Source organism: Petaurus breviceps, unplaced genomic scaffold (genome assembly GCF_028583685.1).
Source record: "Petaurus breviceps papuanus isolate PSGF00001 unplaced genomic scaffold, PetGlider_PUasm1.0 118, whole genome shotgun sequence".
Classification (NCBI taxonomy): domain Eukaryota; kingdom Metazoa; phylum Chordata; class Mammalia; order Diprotodontia; family Petauridae; genus Petaurus; species Petaurus breviceps.
Window position 1 is genome coordinate 19,309,161 of NW_027185616.1, and position 11,653 is coordinate 19,320,813.

The following is an 11,653-nucleotide window of genomic DNA, read 5'->3' on the forward strand; positions in this document are numbered from 1 at the left end:
TGAGGCCAGATTTGAACTCAGGAAGATGAGTTTTCCTGACTCCAGGCCTGGCACTCTATCCACTGTGCCCTTGGAGGGAGAATTTTTAAACAAACTTGGGATAGAGGTCATCATAAAAACTAAAACTAGCAATTTTGATTAATATGAAGAACTCAGAGAAACCTGGGAAGACCCATATAAACTCATGAAAAGGGAAGTCAGTAGAACAAAGAGAAAATTTTATGCAATGACCACAACAATATAAAAGAAAACAATACCAAAAGACATCAGAACTCTGACCAATGGAAGGACCAACCTTGGTTCCAGAGGGCTCATGATGAAACATAGCTCTCGGACAGAAATAGTGGCTCACGGAAGTGAAACAAGGAAGATACTATCAGATGTAGCTAAAGTATGAGCATGTTTGACTAAGCTGTGCCTCTTTGCTGCCAAGGAGGGTGGTGTTGAGGAGCAGAGGAGGGGAGGCAGGTCACTGGAAAGTGATAGTGATGGGAAAGAATCATCACAAAAACTGAAAAATCAAAACAACAAAACACTGGATTACTTCTCTGAGGGCCTGATTTCTAAACTCCGCTACTTTGATCTGGAAAAAAAAATTCTTGACCTCTCTGGGCCACAGTTTCCTCACCTTATAAATGAGGGGATTGGACTCAATGAACCAAGGTGTTCTCAGGGTATAGGTTACAGAACCCTTCAAATTGAGGGATTATTGCAAGGCACTAATCTCATTAGATGACTGAGTAATGTAAATACAGTTAAACACGCCACTTGTAAACTGAATAAAAAAATGTCAGACATAAGATTTATTGGTGTTTTTCAGTGCATGCATATGATGTTGACAAGAATAAAACACAAATTCATCTAAAATCATTATGCATTGTAAATTTCGGCCATTATGTATTGTCTCAATTAATGAAGAGTATTAAGACAATTGCTATCATTTGAAAGGTGATCTGTGAAATTTTTTTTGTCAGAAAGGGGACCTTATATTCAAAAAAGCTGGGAACCATTGGACTAGCTAGTCCCTGAATTCTCTTCCAGATCTAAATATAAACCCCAAGGTCCTCATTGATTTGATCTTAAGAAAAGGACTCATTATCAAAGACTTCAGATATGCATGTTATTTTCAAAATAGAGGGTACATGAGGAGTTACTGAATTAAAGTTAAGATCCTCTTGATCCTATTTCCCAATGGTTCCAAGGTTGCAAAGAACAATTAAGTATTCTCTGTTCCTTTGCCTCTTTTATATAGGATAGAGGCATTTGTAAAAAAAAAAAAAAATGAAGCAAATGACTTGCTCTCTTTTGTGTTTTGTTTTGTCCCTTCTTTCTCATCGTTCACCCCATTGATTACAATCCTTCTTTACAACCTGACTAATGTTTAATGCAAAAGTATTTGTAGAACCTATATCAAATTGCAATGCCACCATGGGGGTGTGGGGAGGGAGGGGGAGAGAATTTGGAACTCAAGGGATTGTGGAATTGAATATTGTAAACTAAAAGTAGATGAATACAATTTTTTAAAAATGAGACAACCAGTTTAGTTGACTCTTCGCTATGGAAGGACCTGAATTCTATAAGATTCCCCCAAACAGAAAGAAGTTATCCTTACAGTGACTTGACTGATAAGAAAGCTATGCTAGTTTAAAAAAAAAAGTGATCAGAAATCTGGCCCCTGGACAGCTATCCATTTTGCTGTTCCTTAGCTAGGTAAAGGAGTAGAAACAATAAACTCGAAGCTGCAGACACGAAGAGGGGAAAAGTCATCACGGTGGCCACTGTGGGAAAGTGTTCTAATAAAAGTCAAGGATGGAGAAACATGTCCTGTCCTAATCTGGAATAAACGGAGAGAATGGAGGCGATAAAGCAAGCACCTTTTCACTGCAAAAAGAATCCATAAGGAAATTAAGATCCTCTGGAGAGATCTCAAATTTTCTTCAGTCTTTTTGCAGCTGCTAATGCATTTTCTGTAAGAAAATTAAGCACTATCTCAATTTGCTTGTGTAGGAAAAGGTGTGTTCTCTTCTAAACGTAAAGTCTGTCGGAATGATGATTTAGGAGTCCCTAAAAAAAAAACTAAGCTTTTTATATTTAGCAAATTAAATATAGATCTCTCCTGATATGAACAAAATTTAATTAAACAAATAGTTATAGTGTCTACTATGTGGGATACGGAGCCTTGCTTCCATTAGATTGTAAATGCCTTGAGGGCATGGACTGGGTTTTTTTTTTTGCCTCTTTATGTATCCCCAACTCTTAGTATAGTGCCTAGCACATCGTAGGTCCTTAATAAATGCTTATTGATTGATTGATGCTTCACATTCCATCCATCTTTCTGCCTAAGCCATCCCACTACCTCCCTCACCACCAGCCAAGCTGCCCCCTTCTTCACATGCTTCTCCCTTCATTTTTCAAAATCAAAAGTCCTTTTCTTGGCCACCTCCCCCTTGTTTGTGTTGTCATCTTTTATTACAATGCAAGTTCCTTGAGAGCATAGATTGTCTCTTTTCAAAACTTCTTCTCCCCATTACTTAGTATAATGTTTAGTACACAGTAAACATTTAATCATCTTTTTTTTTTCATTCATTTAGACCAAAATGAAGTAGTCCTTGCCTTCAAGGAATCTGCATCATAAATGGCAATACAAGGTACCTTGGTACAGAAATAAGTTAGCCTGTGGAAGGGGAGATGTTAATGTACTCTTTATCTTAGTGAAATTTTGTTCTGCTTATACTACAGGGATGTGGGGAAAATGTTTTTAAGTCCTTAGCCACCTGGTATTGGCCGTGTGGCATTAGGAACTTAACTACCACCACAGAACATACTGCTGAAGCTTAAATCTGCAGAAGGAATGAGCCTACTCAACACCTAACATTTAGATATGTAAACATTTTATATATGTATATATATATACACATACATGCATATACATATGCATAATAACTCCATACACATGCATGCATATATGCAGTTCTTTGTCTTTACAGAGTATATTCACATTCAAATTGTATCACATATCAAAAGCTGATTAATCTGAATATATATTCAAATTGAATACAACTCACCCCAAATTTTACTTAAATGCATGGATGTTTTACCTTGGCTTTCAGATGCTTTGGTTTATGAGAAAAGACTCTTAATTTCTCTGCTCTCATTAAAATCTATAGTTTGGAAAAGGCGGCGGGGGGGGGGGGCAGCATAAGGGAAGGGGGGAACAGGCTGGCATGCTGCCCCAAGTGATCAATTTTTCAAGAGAGCAGTCCTGCCTATACACATTTTTCAATTCTACCCATTTCATTAAAGAGAAAACAGTAAAATTAAATCATCTTACTGAAATAGCAACATATCACTCCAATAAAACATACCTTGTAAAGATACACAGTTAAGGGACGGGCAAATTGTGACAGGAGGCAAAATGGCGTCCACAGGAAACAGAATTTAACTTAAGGTTACAAAACTTCTAAGAGCAGAAGCGGGTTCAACGTAACAAGTGGAGGGAAAAAAAAAAGAAAGAACCTAACCTCCTGAAGCTAACCACAGGGGACAAACAAGTCCCACAGCACTTCAGATGAGGAAGTGACTGAATTGATGGCTCTGTCACAAAGGAAGTGAATGAATGCTCATTTCCAATGCTAAATACTAGCACATGGTCTTTATGTAATTTTAATAAAACATATTCTATATGTACGTGACATTTATTGATTATGTTTACATAGTTTATCGATTTAATTAATACTTGACCATTTTTTATTATTTGATCCTTACAGAAACCCTGCAAGGCAAGTGCTATTTTTTTATCTTCATTTTACAACTGAGGAAACTGAGGGCAGGCAGAGGTTAAGTGACTCACCCAGGGTTACACAGCAGATAAGTGTCTGAGGCTGTGTTTAAACTTAGATCTCCCTGATTTCAGGTTCAGCCCTGTATCCCCTGGACCACCTGCTGCCTGGTTCGTTATTGTTTGTCCTTTGTTCTTGAAGGGCCATAACATCAGGAAGGTGATGCCATGACTTGCAAGTGAATTGGATTTAAGTGAGGGAGGGCTAGGCAAAGTCACCAGCCTCACTTTCTCCTCTGGGGCCATCTGGATCTAGTGGCAATGACTGGAGAGAGCCCTGGATACAGTGGGAGACACTGGCCTTTTTAAGCTAAGGTCTTTCCCAGGTCTCGGTTTGTCTGAGGCAACATCCATTCAGTGATTAAGGATAGGTAAGAAATGAGGCAAAGAATGGCCTCTTACACCTACTCAAAAATAAAAAATCAATCTGGGAGGAGAAGATTCTCAGGGTTTCTGGCCAAAACAGAAAGTTGTTATTTACATTCTCGCTGAGCCATCAGGGCCCAAATGATGACCAAATGGGGCTTGGGTTAGGACCTATTGTTGGCCAGTCAATGAGCATCAGAGTAATTTTGGTTTCAGGCATCTAGCCCATAAACCCTAAGATTTTGCTGCTGAAAGAGACTTGTTCTATTTCTCTCCAGAGGCTTGATATAAGGACAAACTTAACATAAAGAGTTATCCAAAAGCAAAAATAGTCTTCTGCTAGAGGTGGTGGGTTCCCCTTCTTTGGAGGTCTTGAGAGAGAGGTTGGATGATACTTCTCTCCTACACTAGAGTGAGGATTCTTTTTCTATGGGGGATCGGATTAAATAACCACTGAGGTCCCTTCAAAACTTTAAGGTCTGTGATCCTTCCGTTCTTCGAAGATCTTTTGAATTAGTATGATAGTTGCATGAGGTTGGAGTTGGGTAAGGGTCAGGGCCCTCCAGTATCGGCCACTTTGGCAATGGAGATGAAGATGGTCAGTCAATAAGCATTTATTATACCCCCTAGTCTGTGTGAGTCACCGTATTAAGCCCTGTGATACTGATGGGGTACCTGGGGTCTAAATCAATTTGTAAAACCAATTTGTAAAACCAGTTTGTGCAGTTGTAACTGCAATTTGTATTGTAAAATTGTAATCTGTAAAATCCCTTTCCCAGCCTCAAACTCTGCCCCTTCCCCCCTATCAGCACTTGGCCTAGGCAACACCTTGTGACTCCTTTGTTCTTACTTAATCTCTTCATGTCTCCTCTGGTCTGGCCCAAATACTAGTTTGTCCTTGCCTCAGGTCTCCTCCGGCCTGGCCCAAATCTCATCTAAACTATCTATGCACTAAAGTCACAAGTTCCTCTCTGTCAGCTCCAACCTTTATCTACGCACTGAGGTCCCTTTGAGGTCCCTTCCATCCGGTCAGCCCTGACAATGGCAGCCCTACCCTTTAAAAGTAAAAGCATGTACCCCTCTCATTCCCAGGTCCCCTAAAGGACTCTTGCCCGCTTCTCATGGAAGTGTAACAATAAACTTCTACAACTCTCACTCCAATTAAGCCTGAGACCTTGAATTCTTTCCAGATGTTCTTGCAGGTTTTCTGGTCTTAGATAAGATCAGAATTCCTGCTGAACCTAGAGGGAGCCATCCCTCATCAATACAAAGAAAGGCAAATAGCAGTTCTGCTCTGCAGGAGCTTACAATCAAATGGAGGAAACAACATGCAAATAAATAGATAGAAAGCAAGCTATCTACAGGATAAAAAGGAACTAATTAAAAGAGAGAAAGCACTGGAATTAAGAGGGGTTAGGAAAGGTTTTTTTATAGGAGGTAGGAATATAAGTGGGACTGAAGGGCAGCCAGGGAGATCAGCAATCAGAGTGGAGGAGGGAGAGCCCTCCAGGCATGAAGGACCGCCAGAGTGGAGAGATGGAGGGAGTGTCTTGTTTGTGAAGCATCCAGAAGGCCAGTGTCCCAGGATTAAAGAGTATGTGGGGGGGAGTAAAGTGGAATAAGACTGGAAAGCTATAAGGGAGCTAGGTTAGGAAACAGCATCTTGTATTTGATCCTGGAGGCAGCAGAGAACGACTGGCATCTATTGAGTAGGGGGTAGGGGGAAGGAGGTGCCATGACGGGAACTATACTTTAGGAAGATCCTTTAGCAGCTGAATGGAAGATGGACTGGAGTGGGAGAGACTTGAGGGAGGCAGAACCACCCATGCGCTACTGCAATAGTCCAGTCATAAGGTTTAAGGGCAATGTCAGAGAAAAGGAAATGTATTTAAGAGATGCTGTAAAGGTGAAGTTGGTAGGCGGGTCTTAGCAACTGCTTGTATATGGGGGTGTTGAGAGATAGTGAGGAATCCAGGATGACTCCTAGGTTGTGAGTCTGAGGGACTGGGGGGATGGTTTTATACTCTACAGTAAAAGGGAAGGGAGTAGGGGGAGACGGTTTAAGAGGAAATATAATGAGTTCTGCTTTCAACATTTTGAGCTCAAGATGTCTGCTGGAGATCCAGTTTGAGATGTCTGAGAGGCAGTTGCAGATGCAAGATTGGAGGTTGGCAAAGAAATTGTGGCAGGAAAGATAGATTTGAGAACCATCAACAATAGGGAAGTTCAGCAGTGGGGGAGAAAGGTCTAGGGGAAAGATAATGAGTTCAGTTTTGAACATGAGCTTAAAATGTGGCTTGAGATATCTAATAATAATCTGGATGTTAAAAGAGAAGTTGGTCTGAACAAATAGATCTGAGGATCATTAGCATACAGATGAGAGTTGAATTTATGGGGACTGATGAAATTATTAAGTAAAATAGTATACGGGCAGCTGAGTGGTGTAGTGGATACAGCACCAGCCCTAGAATCAAGAGAACCTGACTTCAAATTTGACTTCAGACACTTGTGAACCTGGGCAAATCATTTAACCCCAAATGCCTCAAAAAAAAAATAGTAAAGAGGAAAAAGAGAAGAGATTCCAGAACAGAGTCCTGGGGGTTATCTATCCTGAGCGAGTATGGACTGGTCCTAGATGAAGATCTAGTAAATGATACTAAGAAGGAAACCAGGTTGGAGGAGAACCAGATAGATAAGGGTCACAAAAAAGAGAGAAGAAGGTATCGAGGAGAAGAGAACAATTGACATGTCAAAGGCTGCAAAGAGGTCAAGACTGAGAAAAGGACCTTACGTTTAGCATTTAAGAAATCACTGGTAATTTTGGAGAGAACAGTTTCGGTTGAATAATGAAGTTTGAAACTAGATTGTAAAAAATTAAGAGCAGGAAGAAATGAAACAAAGTCCTTGACTCTAGATGGTATTTTCAAGGAGCTTAGCTACAAAAAGGAGAAGAGATATGGGACAGTAGCTAGCAGGGACGGATGGATCAAGTGAGAGGTTTTGAGGATAGGGAAGACAAAAGCATGCCTGGAGACAGGAGAGAGGCTGCCAGTAGACAAAAAGATTGAAGACTGGAATAAGAGGGTGGTAGAGAAGGCAGAATGGGATGGATGTAGAGGAGTTTGCTTTGGTAAGGAAAAAAGCCACCTCTTCATGTGAGACAGAGGTCAGGGAGGAGATAGTGGTGGGAGGCATGGGGGCATGTGAAATGAGGAGGTGGAGAGGAGAGGGAGCTCTTGGCAAATGGCCTCAAATTCTATCGGTAATATATGAGGCAAAGTTCTCAGCTGAGAAGGTGGAGGAAGGGAAGCTTTGGGAAGGGAGGAAATGGTTTGGAAGAGCTGCTGTGGTGAGTGGGATTTTGAGTTCATTAGTGAGTTGGGAAAGGATTGCCTTGCAACAATAACAAGTTGAAGTTATGTAGCACGAATCTGTAGTGGACCAATCAACATAGTTTTGTGAATTTCTTCAGTTCCATTCAGCAGCATCAGGTTTAGAGATGCTTTGGTTTATGAGAAAAAGTCTGTCACTCATTTCTGATGCTCTCATTAAAACCTGTAGTTCAGAAACAGAGAGGGAAAATACAAAAGAAAATGCAGGCAAACATGCTGTCAAAGTGATCAATTTTCTGAGAGAAAGTCAGTTCTACCTGCATACACTTTTCAGTGCCACCCATTTCATTAAAAAGAAAATAGTAAAATTAAATGATCTTACTGAAACAATGACAGATCACTCCAATAAAACATACCTTGGAAAGATACAGAGTTAGAGATGGGTAAATTGTGACAGGTGACAAAACGGCATAGGAGCAAGGCAATGGACAGTGGAAGTGATCCATGGCTGGGGCAGCATGATAAAGGGGCAGGGAATAGTGTCTACACTGTCCTCTGCTCTCGGGTTCCATGCCCCAGTGGCGAACTAATTCACCAAGTGGTCAAGATGAAAAAGGGACGAGTCAGTGCAGAGGTGATAGCCTGGGAAAGAAAGGTCAAAGGATTGCAGCCCTCAGTGAGGATGAAGAGGGGCTAGGGCTGCAAGGCAGAGGGATGGGGGAGATGACAATAGACTGGGGTCAGATGAACATGGAAGTGGTACATTTGTGAATGCTGGCAGTTTTAAGGACATGACCTTCTTTGTGTGGCACTGAGATGGGGCAGAGGAGCAAGTCATGGGAAATGAGTAAGTCGAAGAACTGTGAGGTTAGTGTGTAAGTTGTTGTTCAGTCATTTCCCATTCTTCATGACCCCGTCTGGGGTTTTCTTGGCAAAGATATTGGAGTAGTTTGCCATTTTTTTCTCTAGTTCATTTTACAGATAAGGAAACTGAGGCAAACAGGATTAAGTGACTTGCCCAGGGTCATGCAGCTAGTAAGAGTCTGAGACCAGATTTGAACTCATGAAGATGAATCTTCCTGACTCCAGACCTGCACTCTATCCACTTCCCTACTTAGCTGCCCTAGTGTGTTTGAGGGAGTATGAATATATATCCTCTAGGAGAAAGAGCAGGTTGACCCCAGCAGGAAGACTCCAGTAGTAGCAGCCTGGTGAGACTGCAAGCAGCCATTCGAAGGTGTGGGTTGGTCATAAATCAGGGACTGCCTGAAATTGGTCAGTTGATCATTTAAAAAAGAAAAATAATTTTTACTTACTAGTTGAAGAGAGGGGAAGCCAGAAATGCTTACACTTCGGTGATAGACCTGCCCAAGATTTGGTGGGAGAGTAAACTGCTTTCTTATTTCAGCTGATGAATACCTATGGTGAAAAACAAGAGAAATATTAATGAAACAGTTGCTTTCAAAAATAAGCCCATTGATGGACAATCACAATTATCAAAGCAGCAGTGGACATTCATCTCTTTAGAATGATTTCATTTCAGCCTCACAAATGGTGACGTAAGTCTTTGTGTTGCGTTTGTCTTTCGTTTTCAAAGAGGACCAGGCATCAGGGAAATGATGACATGACTTGTGGTTGACTTTGATTTGAGGGAGGGAGGGCTGGGCAAGGTCACCAGCCTCAGTTTCTCCTCCAGAGCCATCTGGGTCCAGTAACCAGACATTCATCAGGATGACTGGATATGACCCAGGATGCAGTGGGAGACTCTGACCCTTTTAGGTTAAAGGCCATTAGAGGGAAATAATGCCCATTCAGTGAATAGGCCTCTTTAAGAAGCAAGTAGAGGGATGACCCCTTTAATTAGAAAGAGAAAAAAAATCAAGCTGGGAGGGGGAGGCTCTCAGGGTCGCAGTTCCAAAGAAGGAAGGAAGGAAAGAAGGAAGGAAGGAAGGAAGGAAGGAAGGAAGGAAGGAAGGAAGGAATCTAGGTAGTAAAACTTCAAGTTAAGTGGGCAACTTCTGGCCATAAAAATTTACTTTCCTCTGGAAAGGAGAAGGAGGAGAGGGAGAGGGAGAGGGAGAGGATGAGTTGAGTTACTCAAAAGTTCTATGGAAGCTCTAATATCTATTTCACAGATGAGCAAATAGTTTTGCACATGGTCATATCATTAGCAAATGTCAAATTTGGGGTTCAGACTTAGGTTTAATTCCATGTCTTCCTGAAATTTAATCAGTTACTTAATTTACTTTTAATTTGCATCATTTAGTTTCACAATCCTATGAATTTCAAATTTTCTTTCCCTCCCTCTCCTCCCCCTTCCCCCATGGAGGTGTGCAATCAAATATAGGATCTACAAATACCTTCACATTAAACATTAGTCAGGTTGTAAAGGATTATAACCAATGGAATAAACAATGGAAAATAGGAATCAAAACAAGAAAAAGAAAGAGAGCAAGTCATTTGCTTCAATCTGCATTCAGACTCTAATTCTTTCTCTGGGTATGGATATCTCTTTCCATCACGTGTCTTTTGGAGTTGTCTTATAACCTTATACTGCTGAGAGGAGCCCAGTCTGTCACATTTAGTTGTCACATATATGTTATATCTTTAATTGTGAACAGATTTCTCCTGGTTCTGCTCAACATCAGTTTATATAAGTCTCTCCAGGTTATTATGAAATCTGTCTGCTCCTCATTTCTCATATAGCACAATAATATTCCTTCATATTCACATACTACAATTTTCTCAGCCATTCCCCAATTGATGGTTATCCCCTTGATTTCCAATTCTTTGCCACCACAAAAAGAGATGCTATAAATATTTTTGTATATACGGGTCCTCCTCCCACTTCTATGATCTCTTTGGGATATAATAACCCTAGAAGTGGTATTGCTGGGTCAAAGGGTATGCACTTATTTATAGCCCTTTGGGCATAGTTCCAGATTGCTCTCCAGAATGGAGATCAGTTCACAACTCCACCAACAATGCATGAGTATTCCAATTTTTCCATATCCTTTCCAGCATTTATCATTTTCCTGTTTTGTCATCTTAGCCAATGTGACTGGTGAGATGTTGTTTTGATTTGCATTTCTCTAATCTATAGTGATTTAGAGCATTTTTTCATATGCTTATAGATATCTTTAATTTCTTCCTATGAAAACTGCCTGTTCATATCCTTTGACCATTTCTCAATTGGAGAATGACTTATATTCTTATAGATTTAACTCAATTCTCTGTATATTTTAGAAATGAGGCCTTTATCAGAGACACTGATTATAAAAATTCTTTCCCAATTTTCCACTTACCTCTTAATCTTGGTTACATTGGCTTTATTTGTACAGAAACTTTCCAATTTTATGTAATCAAAATTATCCATTTTGCATTTATAATGCTCTCTAATTCTTGTTTGGTCATAAAATCTTCCCTTCTCCATAGATCTGACAGGTAAAATATTTTCCTTGCTCTCCCAGATTGCTTACAGTATCAGCCTTTATACCTAGATCGTGCACCCATTTCAACTTGATTTTGGTATACAGTGTTAGTTTCTGCCATACTATATTCCAGTTTTCCCTGCAGTTTTTGTCAAATAGTGAGTTCTTATCCCCAAAACTGGGGTCTTTCGGTTTATCAAACAGTGGATTACTATAGTCATTTACTGCTGAGTCTTGTGTACCCAATGTATTCCATTGTTCCACTACTCTATTCCTCAGTCAGTACCAAGTAGTTTTGATGACTGCTGTGGTGAACACATTTTAAAAGTTATAACAGCAATATTCATTTCAGAGGAAGATCATAACTCTAGACCTGGAGGCAGGGGAATTCTGGATCCAGCTCAAACTAGCTCAAGAGAACTAACCGTTCAATTTTCAGGGTGGGCATTTACACCTCAGAAACCAGCAAAATCTACAAATCATGGCTTGATTTATTGTTTTGTTGATTGTTTAGAGTTAAGAAAGTGATGGAGAAAATGTTAATAATGCAATGTATACAGTTCCTTTCTTCCTTCCTTCCTTTTTTCCTTCCTTCCTTCCTTTTTTCTTCCTTCCTTCCTTCCTTTTTTCCTTCCTTCCTCTTTCTTTCTTTCTTTCTTTCTTTCTTTCTTTCTTTCTTTCTTTCT

General features: G+C 40.2%; 1 protein-coding gene across 2 annotated transcripts in view; it reads right to left on the reverse strand.

Moving 5' to 3' along the window:
- Positions 1-11,653, reverse strand: part of DOCK8 (dedicator of cytokinesis 8) — a 329,548-nt gene that overhangs the window by 238,937 nt on the left and 78,958 nt on the right. For both annotated transcript variants that reach the window (XM_069086859.1, XM_069086866.1), the window contains exon 2: positions 8,853-8,955. In XM_069086859.1, the coding sequence (XP_068942960.1) occupies positions 8,853-8,955 (103 nt within the window). The remainder of the gene's footprint in view (positions 1-8,852; positions 8,956-11,653) is intronic.